General features: G+C 38.2%; 1 protein-coding gene across 2 annotated transcripts in view; it reads right to left on the bottom strand.

The window, feature by feature from the left end:
• The window catches only part of INTS7 (integrator complex subunit 7), a 101,832-nt gene that overhangs the window by 14,819 nt on the left and 60,712 nt on the right, over positions 1–26,301 (bottom strand). For both annotated transcript variants that reach the window (XM_010372483.2, XM_010372484.2), the window contains 5 exons: positions 25,045–25,182; positions 23,627–23,833; positions 12,553–12,747; positions 11,921–12,024; positions 10,465–10,533 (listed from right to left, as the gene is read on the bottom strand). In XM_010372483.2, the coding sequence (XP_010370785.1) occupies positions 10,465–10,533; positions 11,921–12,024; positions 12,553–12,747; positions 23,627–23,833; positions 25,045–25,182 (713 nt within the window). The remainder of the gene's footprint in view (positions 1–10,464; positions 10,534–11,920; positions 12,025–12,552; positions 12,748–23,626; positions 23,834–25,044; positions 25,183–26,301) is intronic.

Here is a 26,301-nt window from a genome sequence, read left to right as displayed (position 1 = left end):
CGGGTTCACGCCATTCTCCTGCCTCAGCCTCCTGAGTAGCTGGGACTACAGGCGCCCGCCACCACGCCCGGCTAATTTTTTGTATTTTTAGTAGAGACGGAGTTTCACCATGTTAGCCAGGATGGTCTCAATCCCCTGACCTCGTGATCCGCCCGCCTCGGCCTCCTAAAGTGCTGGGATTACAGGCGTGAGCCACCGCGCCGATCCTCTTAACAGTTTTAAAAAATTGGATTGTCAGCCGGGCATGGTGGCTCATGCTTATAATCCCAGCACTTTGGGAGGCCGAGGCGGGTGGATCACCTGAGGTCGGGAGTTTGAGACCAGCCTGGCCAATATGGTGAAACCCCGACTCTACTAAAAACACAAAAATTAGCTAGGCATGGTGACGCATGTCTGTAATCCCAGCTACTCGGGAGGCTGAGGCAGGAGAATCGCTTGAACTCGGGAGGTGGAGGTTGCAGTGAGCCGAGATCGCGCCACTGCACTCCAGTCTGGATTACAGAGAGTCCGTCTCAAAAAAAAAAAAAAAAGAAAAGAAAAAAATCAGATTGTCGAGTTGTGTGGTGTTCTTAATAAAACAATGTCTGAATAAAAGTCTTTTGATAGAATATGTTTTGAAAATATTTTCTTGCTATCCATAACCTTTTTCATTTTTTAAATGACATATTAACAAAAGCAGATTTAAAAGTTTAAATCCAATTCAGCAAATTTTTCTCTTATGGTAACTGCTGTTTGTATCCTAAGAAATCATGACCAACTTCAAGGTCATGAAGAGGTTTTCCAATGTAGTCTTATAGAAAGTCTGGAGTTTTATATTTTGGTCTATGATTCATTTGGAATTAATTTTTGTGTACACTGTGAGGTAAGATTAAATTTTTTCCACTATATAGATACCTAGTTATTTGTTTCTAATTCACTGATAACAGTCTTTCTTATTTGCATCTTTCTAACTACTTTGGGCTTAATTTGCTTTCTTTTCCTCAGTTCATAAAGTAGAAACTGTGATCATTGATCTTAAACTTTCTTTTATACATATAAGCATTTAAATCTATAAATTTCTCCATAAGTCCTTCTTATCCCACAGGTTAGCTGCATCCCACAAGTTTCGTGGTATGTTCTCATTTTCATTCCGCTTAACATGTTTTCTAATTTCCTTTGTAATTTCTTGACCTACTGGATTTAGAAATGTTGTTTAATTTCTAAATACTTGGAAATTTTTCAGAAATCTTCTTCTTTTCTAATTTAATTATATCAGATAACATATTATTTTATTTCAATGCTTTAGTATTTATTGAGACTTGTTTTAAGGCCCAGCATATGGTTTATCTTGGTAAATGTTCCAAATGCACTTGAAAAGATGTATGCTGCTGCAGATGTTGTATAAATGTCAATTACGTAAAGTTGGTTGACAGTATTGTTCAATTTGCTCTATAAATTACCCAGAAGGAAGTGGTGAAATCTCCAACTACAGTTGTAGATTTGTGTATTTCTCTTTCAATTCTGTCAGTTTTTTCTTTATATATTTGGAAGACCTGTCAGTAGGTCCATAATACTGAGGATTATGTCTTCTGGATGAATTGATCCTTTAATCATGATGAATTGTACTTCTTTCTCACTGGCAACACCCCCTATCTTAAAGTATACTTTATATAATATTCATATGGCCACTACAGCTTGCTCAGGAGGGTTTGCATGTTATGTTATATCCTTTTCCATCTTTTTATTACTGTTAACCTATGTCTTTACATTCAAAATGGATTTCTTGTAGTAAGCATATAGTTGCATTTTGCTTTTTTTTTTTTTTTTTTTTTGAGACAGAGTCTTGCTCTGTCACCCAGGCTGCAGTGCAGTGGCTCTATCTCGGCTCACTGCAACCTCTGTCTCCCAGGTTCAAGTGATTCTCCTGCCTCAGCCTCCCGAGTAGCTGGGACTACAGGCGCATGCCACCATGCCCAGCTAATTTTTTTTGTATTTTTAGTAGAGATGGGGTTTCACCATATTGCCAGGCTGGTCTCGAACTCCTGACCTTGTGATCTGACCCCCTCGGCCTTCAAAATTGCTGGGATTACAGGCATGAGTCACTGCACCTGGCTGCATTTTCCTTTTTAAATCCAGTCTATCTTTATTTAGAATAAGACCATATATATTTACTGGTACGACTGGATTTAAGTGTACCATCTTTTGATTTGTTTTCTACTTTTTCTATCTGTTTCTGTTCCTGTTTTCCTCTTTCTCTGGCCTCTTTTGGATTAACTAAGTATTTTAGTATTACACTTTATGGCTCTACTGGCTTGTTTTATTTCTTGGTGGCTGCTCTAGAGTTTAAAATATTCACCCTCAGTTTATCAGAAGTTACTATCAAAAGATATACTACTAAATGTAAGATTCTTACTACTATATCCCCCTGTTGTCTTATTTCATATATTTTACTTCTATATGTTATAAACTCCTAAACATCATTTTTGCTATAAATGGTCAATTATCTTTTTAAAAATTAAAAAAAATTTACCATTTGTAATCCTCCTTATTCAGTTTTGTAGGTCTGAGTTTATATCTGAAATAATTTTCCTTCAGCCTAAAGAACTTCCTTTAACATTTCTTGTAGTACAGACTTGCTGATGGCATTTATCAGATTTTTTTTCTGAAAATGTCTTAATTTAACCTTAATTTATTGAACGGTATTTTTCCTGAATATAGAATTATAGGTTAACATTTTTTTTTCCAGGACTTTAAAGATGTTGCTCCAAAAAACATCTTTTGGCTTGCAATATTTCTGATGAGAAATCAGTAGACATTCTGATCTTTCTTCCCTTCTAAATAATATTTTCTTCCCTTTTAAATAATACCTTCTCTTTAAAAAAATTTTCTCTTTATCATCGGTTTCCAGCAATTTCACTGTTATGTGTGCCTTGCTCTAATTTTATGTTTTCCCTGCCAGAGGTTCATTAAGCTTCTTGGCTCTGTGGGTTTATATGTTTAATTAAATATAAAAGACTTTTAGTCATTTAAATATTTTTCTGTTCCCCCTTTCCCTCTTTCTAGGATTCCAGTTATGTGCATATTAGTCTAAATGACATTACTCCACAGGCCAGCTTTGACTCTTCATTTTTTCAGCCTTTTTTCTTCCTCTGTTCTAATTTGGGTAGAGAAATTTAAACTGCTTTGTTGATTATATTCTCTTTGAGGGAACTGATATTGGAATCTCAGGCCTTACTAGATTGAAATCATAGATAGTGTAAATGCAAGAGCTGGGCAAGATGGCCGACTAGACGCAGCCTGGTGGAACAGCTGCCACCAAGGGACCAGGACGACTGGTCCTCTCCTAACAGATATTTAGAGGGAAGAAACTAAGGGTGGACAGAGGAAAGACACAGAAGCTGGGCTGAAGGGGAGGAAGCTGGGAGGGACCCGTGCATGGGGATATGGCACCAGGGGAACAGTGACTTGAACTGGCAAAAAACAACCAGCTACTGCAACAGGCCTCTGGAATCCTGGCAGGAGGAGATTCCTCCACCACTATGGACACGTGAGTTGGCACAGAGGGCTGCTTGGAGAAGTGTTAGGGGCCGTATTCTAGCCAATGCAGAGTCCAGAGTGTTTGGTGTTTGAGCATCTGTAGTGGAATATGGCCAGGGGCACCTATCCCTCTAGGCTTAACTTGCTGACTTGCTTTATAGGAGACTTTATCCCTACTAAGGAAACTGTCAGACCTCAAGTCTACAGGGCTGTCTTGAAGATCAGATGGGGCCAGTCCATCTGGCCTCTCCTGGGGCCCCAACCTGGCTGTGCCTGCTTGCAGTGCAGCCTTGGGTGTCCTGGGGAGCCTGCATCATAGCTCCTGTGCTGGGGGACTGTGCCTAACTGGTAGTGAGTTCCAGCACAGCAGCCCGGCTTGTGGACACGTGCCAGCTCACCTGCTCCCTTCCCATACTGGCAGCTTTCCCTGGGCCCATGGCCACCCCCCAACACTGCTTTGCCAACGTGTGTGCATAGGCAGATCTTGCCTCCCCAGTCCCACTAGTGCACATTCACCCTGCCCTGCCACTGCTGCTGGTGTGAGTGCATTCTGCCCCCATTACCCCTGCATTACTGCCGTTGCATTTGGAGCTCCTGTGCCAACATTGCCCTGGGAGTGAAACTAGGCATGAAGAACAGTGGACCTTCCCCTGCCCTAAGTGGCTACCTCCACCTGCACAGAGGGCACACACAGTTCTGTGTCCATCAGCGCCATGCCCCTATGCTTATACTACCACCAGTGCCATGGCACGCACAGTCACTAACAAGGCTCCCCTGCACCCCACCAGTCAGCCGTGCTGCCTCTGCTGCTCCTGTGAAGGCCCACACAAAGGCCGGCATCCCAGACCTGCTAGCATCCTGCCACAGTGGACAAGTGTGCATCCCGTTATGCTGCTGCTGCTGCTGCTGGCATGTGCAACTGAGGATGGATCCTACTGCCATCATCCTAATGAAACGCTCTGGCTGGCACCACCCGTTGGATTGTAGTAACCAGTGGCCCTGGAGTACCTTGGCCCCTACCCAGCGCAATCAGTTCCTAGCCTGAAGGAGCCAGAGAACAAAGTTGAGGCTCATACCAGCCCCCCAGAACAGGCAGTCCAGGAGTTATGAGCTGAGCCTTGGCTCCCTAAAATCTTCCAGAAATGAAGCCAGTTGACTAAACCCGCTTTATACCACAACCAAACCCTCAAGGTCATCAAATAGGATTAAAAAAACCATAACAACAACAACAAAAAACATGCAAAGGACAGCAACTTCAAAGACTGAAGGACCATCAGCCCACAAAGATAAGAAAGAACCAGTGCAAGAACTCTGACAACTCAAAAAGCCAGAGTGCCTTCTTTTTCCGAATGACTGCACTAACTCTCCAGCAAGCGTTCTGAATTGGGCTGAAATGGCTGGAATTACAGAAACAGAAATCAGAAAATGGATAGGAATGAAGATCATCAAGAAGCAGGAATACATTGAAACCCAATCCAAGGGAGCAAAGAAGCACAATAAAACGATACAGGAGCTGACAGACAAGAATAGCCAGCATAAAAAAGAATGTAACCAACCTGAAAGAGTAGAAAAACACACTGCAGTAATTTCATAATGCAATTCTTAAAATTAATTGCAAAGCAGACCAAGCTGTGGAAAGAATCACAGAGCTTGAAGGTTGGCTTTCTGAGTAAGACAGTAAGACAAGAATAGAGAAAAAAACACTTTGGGAGGCTGAGATGGGTGGATCACTTGAAGTCAGGAGTTTGAGACAAGCCTGGCCACCATGTTGAAATCCCATCTCTACTAAAAATAAAATAAAAAAAAATTAGCCAGGTGTGGTGGCGCATGCCTGTAATCCCAGCTACTCGGAAGGCTGAGGCAGAGTTGTAGATTCTATTTCTTTACCTAATCCCATATTTCTCAGGGTTTGTGTTCATTCCTTTTCATTCTTTTTCCTCTATTTTTTTTTTTTTTTTTTTTCTGAGACAGAGTCTCACTGTTGCCCAGGCTGGAGTACAGTGGCGCGATCTCGGCTTACTGCCACCTCTGCCTCCCAGGTTCAAGAGATTCTCCTGCCTCAGCCTCCCAAGTAACTGGGATTACAGGCATATGCCACCACACCCAGCTAATTTTGTATTTTTAGTAGAGATGGGGTTTTCCTATGTTGGCCAGGCTGGTCTCAAACTCTTGACCTCAAGTGATCCTCCCACCTCAGCCTCCCAAAGTGCTAGGATTACAGGTAGGAGCCACCTCGCCTGGCCTCAACATTCTTAAAGAAAAGAAATTCCAACCAAGAAATTCATATCTGGCCAAACTAAGCTTCATAAGTGATGGAAAAATACAATCTTTTTCAGACAAGCAAATGCTGAGGGAATTTGTCATCACTAGACCTGTCTTATAAGAGCTCTTGAAGGAAGCACTAAATATAGAAAGGAAAGACCAGTCACTACAAAAATATACTTAAGTACACAGACCAGTGAGACACTGTAAAGCAACCATACAAATAAGCCTGCATGATAACCAGCTGCTATCATGACAGGATCAAATCCATACATCAATACTAACCTTTACTGTAAATTGGCTAAATGTCCCAATTACAAGGCACAGATTGGCAAGGTGGATAAAGAACCAAGACTCAATGGTATGCCAAGAGACTCATCTCACACGCAATTACATCCATAGGCTCAAAATAAAGGGATAGAGAAAAATCTACCAAGCAAATGAAAAATTGCAACAGCAGTTGCAATCCTAAATCAGACAAAGCAGACTTTAAACTAACAAAGATTAAAAAAAAAAAAAAAAAAAAAAAGACAAGGGTATTATATAATGGTAAAAGGTTCAATTCAACAAGACCTAACTATCCTAAATATATATGCACCCAACACAAGAGCACCCAGATTCATAAAGCAAGTGCTTAGAGACCTTCAAAGAGACTTAGACTCCCACACAATAATGGTGGGAGAATTCAACACTCCATGACAGTATTAGATCATTGAGGCAGAAAATTAACAAAAATACTTAGGACCTAATCTCAGCACTGGATCAAATGGACCTGATAGACATCTACAGAATTTTCTACCCAAAAACAACAGAATATACATTCTTCTCATCACCTCATGGCATATACTCTAAAATCAACCACACAATTAGACACAAAACAATCTTCAGCAAATGCAAAAGAACTAAAATAATAACCACTTTCTTGGACAACAGCATAATAAAATTAGCAATCAATACCAAGAAAATCGCTCAAAGCCATACGATTACACGGAAATTAAATAACCTGCTCCTGAATGACTTTTTGGCAAGTAATGAAATTAAAGCAAAAATCAAGAAGTTCTTCGAAACTAATGAAAACAAAGAAACATACCAGAATCTCTGTAACATAGAGATTAAGAGAGAAATTAAGAGATTGAGAGAGAAATTTACAGCACTAAACACCTACATCAAAAAGTTAGAAAGACCTCAATTCACAAAATAACATCACAACTAAAAGAACTAGAGAATGAAGAGCAAATCAACCCCAAACCTGGAAGACAAGAAATAACCAAAATCAGAGCTGAACTGGAGACTGACACACAAAAAGCCATTCGAAAAATCAACAAATCCAAGAGTTGGTGTTTTGAAAAAAACATTAATATATATTTGATAGACAGTTGGCAAGACTAATAAAGAAGAGAGAAGATCCAAGTAAACACAATTAGAAACAACAAAGAAGATATTATCACTGACACCACAGAAATATGAACACCTCTATGGACACAAACTAGAAAATCTGGAAGGAATGGATAAATTCCTGAACATATACACTCTCCCAAGACTGAACCAGGAAGAAACTGAATCCCCGACGAGATAAAAAATGAGCTCTGAAATTGAATCAGTAATAAATAGCCTACCAACCAAAAAAAAGCCCAGGACAAAACGGATTCACAGCCAAACTCTACCAGGTATACATAGAAGAGTTAGCACCATTCCTACTGAAGCTTTTCCAAAAAAATTAAGGAGGAGGGACTCCTCCCTAACTCATATACGAGGCCAGCATCACCCTGATACCAAAACCTGTGGAGACAAAACAACAAAAACCTCAGGCCAATATCCCTGATGAACATTGATGCAAAAATCCTCAAAAAATACTGGCAAACTGAACCCAGCAACAAATCAAAAAGCTTATCCACCACCATCAAGTAGGCTTTATCTCTGGGATGCAAGGTTGGTTCAACACATCCAAATCAATAAATGTGATTCATCACATAAATAGAACTAGAGACAAAAACCACATGATCATCTCAATCAATGCAGAAAAGGCTTTTTGATAAAATTTCATATCCCATTATATTAAACTCTGAATAAACTAGGAATTAAAGAAACATACCTCAAAATAATAAAAGCCACCCATGACAAAAACCACAGCCAATATCATACCGAATGGGCAAAAGCTGGAAGCATTCCCCCCGGAAAACTGGCATAAGACAATGATGCCCTCTCTCACCACTCCTATTCAACACAGCATTGGAAATCCTGGCCAGAGCACTCAGGCGAGAGAAAGAAATAAAGAGCATCCAAAGAAGAAGAGAGGAAGTCCAACTATCCCTGTGTGCAGACATTATACTATATATAGGAAAGCCCACAGTCTTGGCCCACAAGCTCCTTAAGCTGATAAACAACTTCAGCAAAGATCCAGGATATAAAATCAACATAAAAAGTCACTAGTATACCTATATACCAATAATAGTCGAGCTGAAAGCCAAATCAGGAATGCATTCCCATTCACGACTGTCAAAAAAGAATAAAATACCCAGGAATATGGCTAACTGGGGAGGTGAAAGCAAAACACTGCTCAACAAAATCAGAGATAACACAAACAAATGGAAAAACATTCCATGCTCATGAATAGAAGAAATCAATATTGTTAAAATGGCCATACTGCCCAAAGCAATGTATAGATTCAATGCTATTCCTATCAAACTGCCAATGACATTCTTCACAGAACAAGAAACTATTTTAAAATTCATATGGAACCAAAAAGAGCCCAAACAGCCAAGGCAATCCTAAGCAAAAAGGGCAAAGCTGGAGGCATCAGGCTACCCAACTTCAAACTATACTACAGGGCTACAGTAACCCAAACAGCATGGTACTGGTATACAAACAGACACACAGACCAATGGAATAGAATAGAGAGCCCAGAAACAAGGCCATGCACACCTACAACCATCTTATTTTTGACAAAGCTGACAAAAACAAGCAATAGGGAAAGGACTTCCTGTTCAATAAATGGTGCTGGAATAAGTGGATGTCACATGCAAAAGATGGAAACTGGACCCCTTCCTTACACCACAGACAAAAATCAACTCAAGATGGATTAAAGACTTAAATGTAAAACCTAAAATGATAGAACCCTGGAAGACAACCTTCAGGACTAGGCATGGGTAAAGATTTCAATGCAAAGATGCCAAAAGCAATTGCAACAAAAGCAAAAATTGACAAATGGGATCTAACAAAACTAAAGTGCTTCTGCACAACAAAAGAAACTATCCACAGATTAAACAACCTACAGAATGGGAGAAAATTTTTGCTAACTATGCATCTGACAAAGGTCTAATATCAAGCATCTATAAGGAACTTAAATTATTTACAAGAAAAAAACAAGTCCACGAAAAAGTGGGCAAAGGACATGAACACTTTTCAAAAGAAGACATACACATGGCCAACAAGCATATGAAAAAAACCTCAACATCACTGATCATTAGAGAAATGCAAATCAAAACCACAATGAGATACCATCTCACACCAGTCAGAATGGCTATTATTAAATCATTAAAAAATAACAGATGCTGGTGAGGTTGCAGAGAAAAGGGAACCCTTATACACTGTTGGTGGGAGTGTAAATTAGTTCAACCATTGTGGAAAGCACCACGGTGATTCCTCAAAAAGCTAAAACCAGAACTACCATTCGGCCAAGCAATTCCATACTGTGTACATACCCAAAGGAATAGAAATAATTCTATCATAATGACACATGCACACATATGTTCACTGCAGCACTATTCACAATAGCAAACACATGGAATTAACCTAAATGCCCATCAATGGCAGACCTGATAAATAAAACGTGGTACATATGCATCACTAAATACGATGCAGCCATAAAAAAGAAGACGATCATGTCCTTGGCAGGAAGATAGATGGAGCTGGAAGCTATTATCCTCAGCAAACTAACACAGGAACAGAAAACCAAATACCACACATTCTCACTTAGAAGTGGGAGATAAATGATGAGAACATATGGAAACATAGAGGGGAACACCACACACTGGGGCCTACCTGAGGGTGGAAGTGGGAGGAAAAAGAGGACCAGGGGTACTAAGCTTAAAATCTGGGCAATGAAATGATTTGTACAACAAACCCTGGTGACACGAGTTTCCCTATATAACAAACCTGCACATGTAACACTGAACTTAAAAAAGAAAGAGAATGCATATTCAAAAAGAGAATACTATAATGGGAAGAAAAAGGAATCATTCTTTAATGAAAACAACTATTTTGAATAATTAATTAGTTACTGGGGGAAGGGAAAAATTTAAAAGAGCAAAATCAGGGATATTTTGGTTTAAGAAGCCAAAGGAAAAAAATCTCAAGTTCAAGTTTAATTGTATCATTAACTCAATTTTTCACAGTTTAATTATAATATACGAGAAGAAACTGTTCATATTCAAAGAATTTCTTCCCAGTTATCTTTCCATGTTAACTTATCGAAAACAGGAGGCAGGAGGCAAATAAACAGAGTCAGAAAATCTATGTTTTGTCACTAGTTACGTAACTCGGAGAAAATGCTGGAAGAATTCTTCCTCTTTGTTTTTACTTCCATAATACTTGTTCCAAAATACTCTTCTGATGATTCTGATGATTAGGTAAGACAATGTATAGAAAGCGTTCTGTAACTTCAACTATTATTAATATTAGAATTACCTTGCTGATTCTGGATCCAAAATCAGGGCTTCTATTGCATGAGATATCAGTAAACAGCTCTGCTGCTGTCTGGATTGATGTTAAGGTTACATATGAAAATAGAGAAGAAACCCACTATAGGTTTATATTACCTGAACACTAAACGGGTCAAGATTTGATTGCCTAGTGAAAGTAATCATAATGTTATCAACTCGAATGGTCTGGGGCTCTACCTTTTCTTTTTAAGGGATATACATTGTCTATAATAGCGATCCTCAGACTCTGTTCCAAGAAGGGTACTTCGGAGGCTACTACTGTGGGAAGGGGAAATCAAGTGATAGACCCCATGATTCAATTACAGCAACTCTGTTTTTATCTGTCTTAGATATAGGGGTTTTTCATAGGAGTCTGGGACAAGCAAATAAACGTTTCACTGATACAAGTTAAAAAAATAAAAACAAAAACAAAACACAGTGGTCTAAGGAGCCTTTATCCCAGAGGTTCCTAATCTAGGGCTCAAGAGGTCCGGCAACCCCCCCAAACTTATATGCATATTTTGGGTGTCTCTGAATATATGCATTTTGCAGGACAGGGGGCCCACAGCACTCACTGGGTTTCAATCAGTAAACTAAATGCCAAGAACTACTGATTGGTAAGTACTACAACTTAAAAAAAGAATTTCCATTCCTTCCTTTCAAAGTGAAGTTGCTAATAAGAAAATACGGAGAACTTAGGAAGGGTTTAAAAGTGACCACTAGGCTGGGCACAGTGCCTCACGCCTATAATGCCAGCACTTTTAGGTGGATCAGTTGAGCCTAGGAGTTTGAGACCAGCCTGGCCAACATGGTGAAACCCTGTCTCTACTAAAAATATAAAAATTAGCCAGGTTGGGGTGGCACGTGCCTGTAATCCCAGCTACTTGGGAGGCTGAGGCAGGAGAATTGCTTGAACCCAGGAGGCAGAGGTTGCAGTGAGCCAAGATCATGCCACTGCACTCCAGCCTGGGCAACAGAGTGAGACTCCATCTCAAAACAAAAACAAAAACAAAAACAAAAACAAAACAAAAGTGACAACTAATGCTACTGGAAAGATCATTAATAAAGGTGATAAAAACTAGGACTGTTAGCCACAAAGAAAGGTGAGGTGAAACACAAGTTCTTTGGTGGGAAAATGTGTTGTGCTGTCTGTTGTAGCTCAAGTGAGCACAGGTAAACAACACTGGCTTTGGATGTTGCTTTGGATGCTCTTTCTGGATATAAAAAAAAAAGACACCTTTGAATCACCATTTTTTGTTAAAATCACCTGGGTAAAGTTAAAAAGTAAGATTATTCTGCTTATATATTTTAAAGGGGAAACTATATAATAAATTTGTAGGGTTATCTAACATGTATTTTGTAGATAAGCATATCTGAGGTAGTCTATATTTAAAAGAATACTTCCAAAAAGAACAAGAAATACTAGGGCAAGCTCGGGATACAGTTCAACATTCCTTAAAGTTGCTGAGTCAGCATCAAAAGATGCCTGGTAAAGATCTCCATATCGAGAAGCAAGGCTTCGAAATTCTTCCATGGACTGTTTCATCTATAAAAAAAATCAATTATGACAAATAAACATGCTTTCATTATCGTATAAACAACACAAATATCAAAACATAAAAAAGCATCTTTAAACAATAACTCAAAAAAATATTGCAGTCTTTTCACTGTCATTCCATTCATTTTCATAAACTTTGTTAAATAAAAACAAAAATGGCAAATGAAACTATACATGTTCACACGATTATTATATATGACATAGAAACAAAAACATTTGTATTTTAGCTTCTTCAAGTTCCACTAAAATAGTTTAGTTATAAATATTCTCAAGTTTTTTAAAAAAAAATCTATGTCCTTTCTCTTTATATAAATATGTAGCACCCATTGAGATACCATCAATCACTTTATCATTCTAATAACACATCAGCCAATTTTCAGCTAGACAGTTGAGTTAATAAACATTTATGATAATGTCTGAGTCAAACCACTGATTTTAAATTTCACAACTTTTCATCTTATAACTTCAAAAACCTCTAAAGTGTAAATAAAAAATGCACTGAAAGTTAAGACATGCCTGATTGGAGATGCGACCACACCTCTGAAGGTCATTTCCTAAGGTCATGGCAATTGTTGTGGCAATTGCAGGTGGAGGGCTTGTCTTCAGGCTATTACAAGTACAGATAAGTTGAGAGAAGGCTTGTAGAAGGTCAATCCTGAGTTTTACAAATTCACATTGAAAACTTAAAGGATTCAGTGGTGTACTAGCTGCCTGGAAAAAAAAAAAAAGAGATATTTAAGACAAAGTAAACATAACAGTGAGATGGGGGGCAGTACCAAGTATTTATCAGTTTGTGGTCAAGGGCAGTAGTTCTCTAAAAACACTGATGGATAAAGACCTAAATGATAAAAAGAATAATGTAATATTAGAATGAAAAACATTGTTACTAAACACCAGCTCTGAAAAACTGTATGTACAATCACTTTTCAAAGGTTCCTTACTGCCTACATTCACGAAGACCCCATAATATGTGGGTTGTCAAGAACATCATCAAGAAGATAATCACGGCTGGGCGTGGTGGCTCACGCCTGTAATCCTAGCACTTCAGGAGGCTGAGGCAGGTGGATCTCAAGGTCAGGAGATCGAGACCATCCTGGCTAACACGGTGAAACCGTCTCTACTAAAAATACAAAAAAATTAGCCGGGCATTGTGGTGGGCACCTGTAGTCCCAGCTACTTGGGAGGCTGAGGCAGGACAATGGCATGAACCCAGGAGGCGGAGTTTGCAGTAAGCCGAGATCACACCACTGCACTCCAGCCTGGGTGACAGAGCAAGACTCTGTCGAAAGAAAGAAAAGAAAAGAAAGAAAGAAAATCACATAAGGGATGCTTCAAGGACATTACCATCCCCCAAATCCACTATTACCTTGCTACCTTCCTAGTCTGAAATTCCCATCACTGGAACCTTGAAAAGTTGGGGGCAAAAAGAAAAAGAAAGATAAGGGCAGGAGAAATATGTTTCTAGACAGTCACTGTTTTTAAAAAACGAACATTGCCTCAAAGTTACCTGCTTCCACAGTAGCCCAAATTTCTTTTTCTTTTTCTTTATTTTTTATTTTTTTATTTTTTGAGACAGGGAATCATTCTATCACCCAGGCCGGAGTGCAGTGGCACAATCATGTCTCACTGTAGCCTCAACTTCCTGGGCTCAAATGATCCTCCCACCTGAGTTTCTCGAGTAGCTGGGACTAAGGGTGCGCACCACCATGCTCGGCTCATTTTTTTTTTTTTTGAGACGGAGTTTGGCTCTTGTTGCCCAAGTTGGAGTGTAATGGCACGATCTCAGTTAACTGCAACCTCCGTTTTCCGGGTTCAAGCAATTCTCCTGCCTCAGCCTCCCGAGTAGCTGGGACTACAGGTGCGTGCCACCACGCCCGGCTTATTTTTTATATTTTTAGTAGAGACAGGGTTTCACCATGTTAGCCAAGATGGTCTTGTTCTCCTGACCTCGTGATCCGCTCGCCGCAGCCTACCAAAGTGCTGGGATTACAGGCGAGAGCCACTGCGCCTGGCTGTGCCCAGCTAATTTTTTGTAGAGACGGGGTCTCACTATGTTGCTCGGGCTGGCCTCAAACTCCTGTAGCCCAGATTAATTTTAAAAATAATTTCTGAATAGAGACTTCAGAAAGCACAGAGAGGACACCAAGGAAGAAGGGGTTATAACACACAAATAAGTTTCAATGAAGATGGAGGGGTGTCAGGAGTAAGTCTTGGGTAGCATTAGCTAGGTAGAAAAGGTAAATGGTAGGGCAAGCCAGGGTGGACAGAGAACTAAGAAAACCTTTAACTATTTGGCAACTGTCCTAGTGGAGATCCTAGCACTATGTAGTTTTAACAAAAGGCACATATTAAAAATGTGCTAATTTAACAATAAATGGAGGCATAGTGAAAATCTTCCTCTATGACATGACCCACTTAAAACACACTGATGCTGTTTCTTAGATACTATCTCACATTAGTCTTTCAGCAAAAGAGCCAGACATGATTTTGGGGTTCTAGAAGTCAGTTACAACATTATCCGGCCAATTTTATCTCATACTGACCTTAGCATAGCCGTCTCTACTATTAAGTGTCAAATGATCTGTTTCATTATTTGGTAGCATTCAGATTTTACTCTACAAATTAGTAAACCACTCTCCGTATTCTTTTTTTTCTTTTTAATTACACTTTAAGTTCTAGGGTACATGTGCACAACGTGCAGGTTTGTTACATATGTATACATGTGCCATGTTGGTGTGCGGCACCCATTAACTCGTCATTTACATTAGGTACATCTCCTAATGCTATCCCTCCGCACTCCTCCCACCCCACGACAGGCCCCAGTGTGTGATGTTCCCCAACCTGTGTCCAAGTGTTCTCATTGTTCAATTCCCCGCTATGAGTAAGAACACGGGGTGTTTCGTTTTCTGTCCTTGTGATAGTTTGCTCAGAATGATGGTTTCCAGCTTCATCCATGTCCCTACAAAGGGTGTGAACTCATCCTTTTTTATGGCTTCATAGTATTCCATAGTATATATGTGCCACACTTTCTTAATCCAGTTTAACATTGATGGACATCTGGGTTTGTTCCAAATCTTTGCTATTGTGAATAGTGCCGCAATAAACATACGTATGCATGTGTCTTTATAGCATCATGATTTATAATCCTTTGGGTATATACCCAGTAATGGGATGGCTAGGTCAAATGGTATTTCTAGTTCTAGATCCTTGAGGAATTGCCACACTGTCTTCCACAACGGTTGAACTAGTTTACAGTCTCACCAACAGTATAAAAGCGTATCCTTTTTAAGAATGTATGCTTGCTCTAGTATTCCTCTCAAACTGCAAAGGCCCTTGATGAAACCTTTTATATAAGGTAGAAGTAATAACTATACTCAACATATTTAATTCTGTGGTTTTCAACCTTCAGAATTATTTTGTTGTAATCATGAAACAGCACAGATTAGGACATTAAAGAGACTACTTAAATTGTTTTTAATTTCTTAGATGAGATCTGATTTGCTGTTATAGGAAGATAAATCCCCCCACCTCCTCTGCCTCTTACACTGCTACTTGCTATTTTAAATTTATGTTTCTCAGCAACTTTAAAAGGGACAGGGGTACAAGAAAGTGTATGTGATACAGTTATATAAATACTACCAACCATCTTAACTGACAAAAAATACTGGCAATACTGTTCTAACACACATTATAAAACTGAAAGAGAAGAAAGATGTTGTAGTAAAGGAGATCTGCTGCTACTCTGGCTTTATCTCTAACAAGAAATATTTGATTGATGATAACCTTGAAGGTGATTGTGCCATCCTAGACCATGTTATACTGAAGGAAAGCAGTGCTACATACAGTACTTGTGTTCAAAAAGAACACAGAGACAGATTTGTAATAAAAGTCAAAGACTTTTATTTAAAGGGTAATATCATCTAATAACATTAGGAGATGTATAAGAAATAAGGTTTGGATTACAGAAGTATGAATAATGCCAATGAGAAATAAAGGGATCTCATTTCCTTTTCTTTCCACTGGGGCTAAAGCTTAAACAGAGGTTGGGTTCTAACATCAGGAGATAAAGGAAACATTGTGTATAATCAAAATTACCCCTGAAAATTCCTCAGGAATGAGTTATTTCCAGTTATTTCAACATAGCCAGATGAAGGAACAACAAACTCAGAATTGTTTTCTAATTGTTTTCTAATTTCATTCTGGGGTATAAGCTAATTGAGAAGAATGGCTGGCAGAATTGTCTCCACTATCCAAATAGTCTTTTTTTTTTTTTCTGGCGAAACATATAGAGTTAAATGTGTGTTAAACAGGCATATAATTAATACTATTTCACTGAATTTCTAAACAGAGCTAGCTAAAGAAACCAATATAGCTGGAAAAAAGCTACCTGATAAGCTCATATTATTGTGAAAGAGGTCTCTAGAACTTTTTTCATCTAGTAGAACTGAAACTTTATACTCATTAAACAAACAACTCCCCCTTTTCCCTTGCCTCAAGCCCCTGGCAACCACTATTCTACTGTCTGTTCCTAAGAATTTGACCACTTTAGATATCATATAAGTGGAACCATACAGTATAAGTCTTCTGTGACTGGCTTATTTTACTTAGCATAAGGTCAGTTTTTAAAAGAATAAGCCAAGCCTAAAGCTAGGAGAAACTAGATTAAACCAGCCCTCCTACTAAGACCAGCTGGGAAAATGGAACAAAATATTTAAAGTATCTATGTGAAAGCACTGAAGAACTACTAAGGTTATAAGGACCTGTGGAACCAAAATCATGAAGAGAAGGGAAACCCAAAAAGGTAGCCCTGACATACGCTAATTTGAAAACTGCTACTGAAAAGCTGAGCAGAGCTTTCAGGGGTCTCATAAAACTAGAAAGGACTGTGGAAAATACTTCATTCAGGCTTTCTGCTGTAACCTCAAAGAACTATACCCTAGGAATCAGGAGAACCCAAAAATATGCTGGCTCTCACAAGGACTGAAGCCTAGCTTTGAATCAGTTCAATCTTTGGCTGAATTAAGGTCATCCACCCTTACCCTAAGCGCCTGTCAAAAGAAAGGAAAAATAATTTAAGGCTCTTATAATGTAAATACCTATCATTTTTCAAACACACTGTCCAAAATTCAATAAAAAATAACCAAGTGGCTGGGAGCGGTGGCTCACACCTGTAATCCCAGCATTTTGGGAGGCCAGGGTAGGCAGATTACGAGATCAAGAGTTCGAAACCAGCCTGGCCAACATGGTGAAACCCCGTCTCCACCAAAAATACAAAAAAATTAGCTGGGCGTGGTGGTGCACACCTGTAATCCCAGCTACTCAGGAGGCTAAGGCAGGAGAATTGCTTGAACCCAGGAGGTGGGGGTTGCAGTGAGCCGAGATTGTGCCACTGCACTCCAGCCTGGGCGACAGAGCTGGAAAGACAGTGCTGGCATGTAGGGAAAAAATAAAATAACCAAGCATACAAAAATTACAAAACTCCCCAAACCAAGAGGGGAAAAAAAGTAAAAAACACAAACAACAATAGATCCAGATAGCAGAGATATCAGATATGAACTTTAAAATAACTATGATTAATATGTTAAAAAATTAAATGACAAGATGGAGAAGCCTAGTTGAAAAGTGGAAAATATAAAATAAGCAAATGGAAAGTCTGGGACTAAAAATATATATTAGGTTAGTGCAAAAGTATGATTTTTGCCACTACTTATATTAATAAATGAAATTAAGAATGTAATGAATGGGTTTAACAGCAGATTAAACAGTAAAAATATTAATGAACTAGAACATAGGACAGGAGAAAACATCTAGAGGGAAATGCAGAGAGATAAAAAGATGGAAAATGGAGAAGAGAATGTAAGAGATATATGAGACTTGGTAAAAAGGATTAATGCAGGTGCAACTGAAGCCCTAAATGAAAGAAAAAGGGACAGAAGCAATATCTAAAGAAGTAACGGTCAGGTACAGTGGCTCATGCCTGTAATCCCAGCACTTTGGGAGGCTGGCTTGAGGCCAGGAGTTCAAGACCAGCCTGGGCAACAAAGTGAGACACCCATCTCTACCAAAAATAAAATTTAAAAAATTAGCTGGGTGCAGTGGTACAGTATGAGGCTGTAGTGAGCTAAGATCACGCTGCTGTACTACAGCCTGGGTAACAGATTGAGACCCTTGTCTAAAAAAAAAAAAAAAAAAAGAGAGAGAGAGAATGACCAAATATTCCAAAACTGATCGGTCATCAAGCCATACATTCAAAAAGCACTACAAAACCCAAAAGGCATTTGGATACAATACTGGTTAAACTGGAAACCAACAGGGGCAACACTGGTTAGCAGTCACCTACTAAAGCTGAACCTAAGTATGTCCTATGATGAGGCACTACCACCTAGAAGAAAGGTACATCTGTATCAAAAGTTATGTATAAGAATGTTCATAACTGATTTATTCTTAACAGCCCCAAACTGGAAACAAGCCAAACATTCCTCAACAATAAAATGCTAAACAGATTGTATAATAGTCATCCAATGGAATACTCTTCAGCAATAAAAATAAATGAACAATTGCCATATACAACAAAAAACATGAATGAATCATATTATATAGACAGTGCTGAGCAAAAAAAGCTAGAATCAAAAGAATAATACTGCATGCGTTAAATAAGGTTGGAAAACAAGGCCAAACTAAGCCATAGTTTTAGAAATCAAAATAGTCACTAATTCTTGGGAGAAAGGTGAAGGTAGTAACTGGAATGGGCATGAAGTAGAGAGAAATTTCAACACAAACAAAACACACACCATAAAAAAAAAGATCTCAGACTACATTAAAATTAAAAACTGCTATTCATCAGAACACAAAAAGCAGGAAAAAAGTTACAAATCTAATAATATCTGCATTTCATATAACAAAAGATTAGTATCCAGAACGTATAAAGTACTCTTATAAACCAGTAAGAAAAAGACACAGAAACTAGTAGGAAAATTAGTAAAAATCTTCAAAAGGAACTTTGCAGAAAATAAAACACAAATGGCCAAACACATGAAACAAACGTCTAATTGTATTAGTAATCTGGGAAAAGCCAATCATAGCTTTAGAACCTACCAGACAAAGAGAAAAACGTATGGCAATAGGAACTCTTACACACTGTTTGGAGGACTTTAAATTTGTAAAGCCACTGGGAAAAACCTGGTATTAGCTAGTCAATTTAAAGATGTACATAACCTGTGCAATTCCACTCTTCGGTAATATCTTACAGCAATATCTCTAAACAGGAACAGGAGTATTCTTAGCATTTTAGGAGATTAGTTATTTAGTCACTGACCATTACTGCCAGTAGGAATGCTTCCCAACTCCCCATCACTGTGACAAAAAGAAACATCCACACACACTTCCAAATTGGAGCAAGGGGCAGATACACAGCTCTGAGTGAGGGCCACTGCCCTAGAGAAGGGTTTTTTCAACCTGAGTATTACTGACATTCTGAACTGAATAATTCTTTGTTGAGGGAGGCTCTCCTGTGCATTGCCTCTGCACTAAATACCAGTAACAACTGGGCAAGTGGTGATAACCAAAAAAGGCTCCAGATACTGCCAAATATCTCCTGGAGGATAAAACCATCCCTGGTTGAGAACCACTGTCCTAGAGAAACCTTTGCAGTAAGTGCATCAAAAGATATGTACAAGAATGTTCAGAGCAGTACGTTGGTAACAGCAAGAAACTGGAAAAATCAAAATGCTTATCAACACTAAAGTGGGAAAATAAATTGATGTATATTCTTATGATGCAAGACTATATGGCAGGGAAATTGACCTACAGATTCCTGCAACAAAACAGATGAATCTTAGGAACATAATTTAGATGATCAAAGCAAGTCAAAGAAAAATATGATTCCTTTTTATATAAAATTCAAAAACAAGCAACATAAAACAGAACCTTGTTTAGAGTTACAAAGAAGCACGTTGAAATTATAAAGAAAGGGCTGGGCATCGGGCTCACGCCTGTAATGCCAGCACTTTGGCAGGCCGAGGTGGGTGGATCACCTTAGGTCACGAGTTTGAGACCAGTCTGGCGAATATGGTGAAACCCTGTCTCTACTAAAAATACAAAAATTAGCCAGGGATGGTAAAGAGTGCCTGTAATCCCAGTTACTTGGGAGGGTGAGGCAGGAGAATCACTTGAACCTGGGAGGTGGAGGATGCAGTGAGCTGAGATCATGCCACTGCACTCCAGCCTGGTGACAAGAGTGAAACTCAGTCTCAAAAAAAAAGAAAAGAAAAAGAAAAAATTATAAAGAAAGGCAATGGAACAGTAAACACAAGATCCAAAGTACTGTTACCTTTGTGGGAAGGAAACAGTGTACAAATGTGGAGGCACACATAAGAGTTTTACTTTTTTTTTTTTAGGAAACAGCGTCTTGCTATGTTACCCAGGGTGATATTCACAAGCATATAAGAATTTTAAAGGTAATGATAATGTCCTATTTTCTAACTGGATGTTTGGATATTTGTTGTGTTTTTTTATGCCCTACATAATACATATGTAGATATTATGCCTATTCAATATTTAATAACAAAAATTAAACGATAAAAAAAGAAAAACACTATTGTAGGTAGAATGTTAAGCTGGTTCCTCTGATTCAAGTTCCCTGGTATCCACACCTTGGGCAGGCTGAATATCACTAGTTTAAAAACCTAAAATCTGAAATGATCCAAATTCTGAAATGCTCCAAAATCTGAAATTGACATGATGTTCAAAGGAAATGTTCATCGGAGCATTTCAAATTTTGAATTAGGGAGGCTCAACTGGCATAATGAAAATATTCCAAAATCCAAAGAAACCTCAAAATACAAAACACTCCTGGTTCCAAGCATTTTACATTAAGGAATACTAAACCTACAACATCTTCTTTTGAAGGTGGATAGCACCCAAAACTTGCTTCTAACTAATGGAATATGCCAAAAGTGATGAGATTTTGAGGATATGGTTTAGGTCCCTAATGAATTGACTTTAGATTAGTAGAAAGGGAGATCATTTGGAGTAAATCAGATCTAATCAGTTGAGGCCATTAAAAGAGGGTGAGAGATTCTCTTGCTGGTTTGGAAGAACCAGGTTCCACAAGTTCTTCAGGTGCAGGGAAATAAAATCTGCAACAAATTCATGATCTTAGAACAGGACCCTGAGCCTCCTGGAGCCTCAGATATCTGAGACTGGCCCTCACAGACACCTTGATTACAGTTTTGTGATACCATGAGCAGAGGACCCAGCTAAGCCATACCTGGACTACTACTACTGCTACTACTACTACTTTTTTTTTTTTTTTTTTTTTTTGAGACAGAGTCTCAGGCTGGAGTGCAATGACACAATCTCAGCTCACTGCAACCTCCTCCTCCCAGGCTCAGGCGATTCTCCCACCTTAGCCTCCTGAGTAGCTGGGACCACAGGCACATGCCACCACGCCCGACTAATTTTTAAATTTTTTTGTAGAGACAGGGTTTTCCAACATTGCCCAGGCTGGTCTCAAACTCCTGGGCTCAAAATACTGGGATTACAGGCATAAGCCCCCACGCCTGGCCTATGCCTGGACTTCTGACTCACAGAAACTGTGAAATAATAAATAGGTATTGTTTTAAGCCACTAACCTTGTAGTAATTTGTTACACAGCACAGAAAGCTAATATAAACACTTTTTAGAATTTTTATTCCTAAGAAAAAAGACAACTCTATCATTAATCATTGTATTGAGAAATTAAACACCTAACTTTGCTATTGGGTCTCCATAAACAAAGAATTTTGAACTTCTCCTGTTTAGTGTGGCTGAAGCAGATAAAAAGCATGATCCTCAAAGCTGTACGATCTCAGGTATGGATCATTCACATCAGTAAGTTAAAAGGGGCAGTACATGCTCATATTTACTCAGTTAAAAAGACAGAAAGCAACTGTCAAATCCACACTTACCAAATGAACAGGTTAAAAAATAAACATAAAAAAAGTCCTCAAAAAACCCCTGAGAGTATATAATACAATCAGACTTGTGGGAAGTTTCCAACAACTCTGAGGATCATATTGCCTTTCCCTATAGTCTACACTCAAGTGAAGAATTATTTCCTGTTTTTCTTAATCCTAAAAGCACAGTGTTTGACACATAGCAAATGTTTATGATCTGTTGAATAAAATAACTCCATTTCAAAAGGAGAGTATCTGAGGCCCAATGACCTACCCAAAGTCACACTGTGTTAATGGCAGAACCAAGACTAAGATAAGGTCTCCTCTCTGTGAATCAAGTGCTTTCTTCCTGTGTCAGAATTCAATACTTAATTATTGTCAACCCTCGTTAAATACAACACATACCATAGAAATCATTAACCGAGTATTAAATATTCAAAATAATTTTTCATAAAATTAATTCCATCTGCCTCACTGTTTTGTGAGCCTATCTGTCCAAAGTTCTTACCACTTATGGTACTAAATAATTAACAATTTTCTGCTCCACATAAACTAGAAAATGAAATCGTTCTATTGATCTGAATCAATAATTATACCTTTAATTTTCTGGGGCATTTATTAGTCTAATATGGGAAACAACAATCTCTTCCCAGAATAATCAAGAAAGAATCAAAGTAGTTAATGCTACCCTTTAAATAGAGAAGAGCCTATACTCCTTTTTTAAACAGTCATCAATCAATCCTAGCAAAAAAAATATATATAAAATACTTCAAAATATATGTGCCTCACAGTAGTCTGAATATTCTCTTTAGTGACACCTGCTTTTTCTGCTTTGAAACATTTCTTTTGAAATAGCCCACCATTCAAAATAGTTTAGATATGTTATAAATGTACGTAAACAGGTACCAAAAGTTTTATGGTCCCATCTCAATATATACAATTTTAAAAGTCATGTGACAGTATTTTTAAAATGTTTAATGTTGATAATATAACTTCTTTACTTTTAAAGGGAAAAAGCCCTTGTATTAATACAAAAAATGCTGATTTTAGGGAATAGGTTCCTACTTAGGAATTTAACTAATTTCAAGGAAACATAAGGATCCCTTTGCAACCCTTTCATTTTCTTGGCAGAGATAACAGAAATTGTATCTAGCTAATGGTTAATGTGGAGTAGGAGGATATCACAGAGTGGTACAAAGTGGGACACTAGAATCTTTGATAATTTCTCTTTATCTGTAAAGCAAGAAACTCTAGTTACTTAGTCAGTAGTTGCCAGGTATGAGATGAGGTCAGGGGTTTATGTTTGATGGTGGTACTGATGCATGCAGGCTGGAATCTTACTAGTAAGAGTCTGTAGAGGGAGGATCCTATCTCCACACCACTTACCCATTCTGCATGGATTCAGCAATCCTCTTCACATTGTTATGTTAAAAAGTGGTACCCAATTCTTTATAACAAGAAAATGATAAACTTCTATCAATCTAAGAATGTTAAAAAGGGGAAAAGGTTAAGGGTTTATTTTCATGACCTACTTCTTATAGTCAAATACACATCAGCAAGTTTCTCAAGTTAGTTGAAATAGGCCAATCCAAAAAGAGAAAGGAGAGAACTCTCACAAAAGTCATCATCACCCAAGGTGAATTAAGAGGACTTACTGTTAAGGAAGCAATCCCTTTGTGATAGAATTTTAAAGATTCAGCAATGCAAGAAAGTGCTGAACTATAATTTTCCTCTTGCAACCCAGTGAGACACTGTTCTGCATGTGAAAACTCCTTCAAACTATTTAGCCAGAAGTAGAAGTGTTCTGAGGCCACTTGAGTCAGCAAACTCTGATAAAGCTCTTTGGCCATGTCATGATTACCCTAAAAACAAAAAAAGAAAAGAAAAAAGAATAGAAGGAGCACATGGTGAGGTTCTTACATTGAAAGAGTTGATGCAGCAGCTAAAAGAGAAACCCAAACCTTGGATATGTCTGAAGAATCATTCCTCATATTATATAATTCTCTGAGACTCTGTCTAAATATTTCCTCAGAGAAAATATGCTGAGTTGCTTTTATGTAACATAATGCTTGAAATTCTTTACTAAAACAGTTCCAAAAGAGAAAATAAATGGAATTAACTATAAACCAAGTCTAGAACTTTAGCCCAAAATATAGAAAGTATAAATACCTTTTAATGCTATTCTAAATAAACTATTTAGTGGGTAAGAGAAACCCCAGGGGAAAAGGCATAGTTGTTGGGAGAAATGTGAATAGCACTTAATGCCTGAGACCAGGGATGCTCAATGTCCTGCAATGCTTGGGACAGAACAGTAAAATAAAGAACTGTCCTGCTAAGAGTGTGTGCTCCTCCCCCATTTGAGAAGCAACATAAAATTAAGAACATGCACTTCAATCACCTAGAGTAATGCTTTCTCAAACTTTGGTCTCTGGACTTCTCCCCAAAGGACTTTTTATTTATTTATTTATTTTTAGTAGAGACAGGCTTTTGCTATGTCAGCCAGGCTGGTCTCAAACTCCTGGCCTCAAGAGATTTGCCCACCTTGGCCTCCCCCAAAGTACTGGGATTACATGCATAAGCCACCCCACCCGGCCAGGATTTCTGTACTAACCAAGGTTTCTATTTCCTCTCAAACAAAATTAATAAAACTTGTTAGGCTTTCCATATGGCTGAGAAGAGTACAGCATACTAAAGCTTTCCCATTTCTACTTCAGAATGACACGGTTGGGGAGAGGAACAAAGATGTGGTATACTGAGAAAGGAAGATAGAAACAGCGGGTGGTAGGTGGCCTTGGTTATAACGATACAGAGCAAAATGAAAGTGGCACTAACAACCTACAGCCAGAAAGGGCCCAGATTTTAACTTCCTCATTACTAATACCAACAACATATATACCATTCTTTTATGATAAAAGTTAAAAATCAGGTCCTTTCCTTCCTCATCTTCAGAACCCATGACTAAAAGGTACTTCAACTTTATTTTTAGTTTTGACTACAACTAATAATCATACAGTTGAAGGTACATGACCTGACATTTCCGCCAACCCAGTTCACTCAGAAGGGTAACACATACCATTCTGGAAGCCTGTCTGGCAATACGGTATACAGTCCATCCATTGGAGACACTTTCAAGCTGCTGCTTAATTACTGCCTTACTTTCCACAGATAATGCCTTCTGACTTGCTACAAAAATCACAGTAGCCAAACTCACCTAACATTGGGCAAGAAGAAAACCAAGAAAATCATTTAATTTTATCCAGTGTCATTGATAACCTACCCCAAAGGGAGGAAAAGTAATTAGAGCCCACTGCAAAAGAACAAAATTTGTTTTCCATTGACATTTATTTAATTTTTTATTTTGAAGTCATTAAGCAATTTATTCCATTCACTCAGGGCACTCTTTATAACAGCGAATAAGTAGAAGCAATATCCACAATATGGATAAATAAATTATATAACATAATCACACAATGAGATACGTAAGTAAAATGGATAAACTAGAGATAGACTTACCAATATAGATGACAAGGAAAATAGGCAAAAATATGCAAAATGCAAAAGATTACAAGCAGTATGATAAAGTTTACGTAAAGTTAAAAATATGCAAAATACTACATATTACTTAGGGATATATACTTTGGTAGTAAAAGAATAACAGGCATGAGAATGATAAATATCAAATTCAGGATAGTGGTTACCTAAGAGAAGGGAGGAGATGCTATCAGCAAGGTACACAGGGGGCTTCAACTAAACTGTTAATACCTTTTTCTTAAGCTAGATAATGAACGGAAGAGTTTTCACTGTATTATTCCTTAGATTTTTTTGAGTATTACATTTTTCAGTATTACATTTCGTAATTTAAGACTATCTTAAAGTAGTAGTTTAAGATATCAGGACCATTAGTTCAAAATGCCACTTCATAATAAACAACTTAGCTAATTGCCTCTTAATATTTCAAAGCTGATTCATATAAAGATCCATACATTTGGTCATCAAGGTAACCTTTTCTGGCAGCAAATGATGAGATGGGGTCAATCTTTTATACAATTCCCTCTGGAGGATTAAATATAAAACAGGCTTGAATAAGTCATTTCATTATATTTCTTCCCACAATATGGAATGGCGATCTTACAACTTTCATTTAATTTATAATTATTTAGAATATAGTCTACTCTCAGTCCTGCAGAACTTTTCAACTAAACATTTTATGGCTTCCACAGTTTCTGTTTCTTTCTAAGCATATATCTTTCCTAACCCCAAGGGTCTACAGAAGCCTCAACTGAATCCTAAACAGCTAAAGAGGTCCTGGAATGGAAAACATAAATTTGGG

This window comes from Rhinopithecus roxellana, chromosome 8 (genome assembly GCF_007565055.1).
Source record: "Rhinopithecus roxellana isolate Shanxi Qingling chromosome 8, ASM756505v1, whole genome shotgun sequence".
Lineage (NCBI taxonomy): Eukaryota > Metazoa > Chordata > Mammalia > Primates > Cercopithecidae > Rhinopithecus > Rhinopithecus roxellana.
Note: the sequence above shows the minus strand (reverse complement) of the source record. Positions and strands in the feature narration are given on the sequence as shown.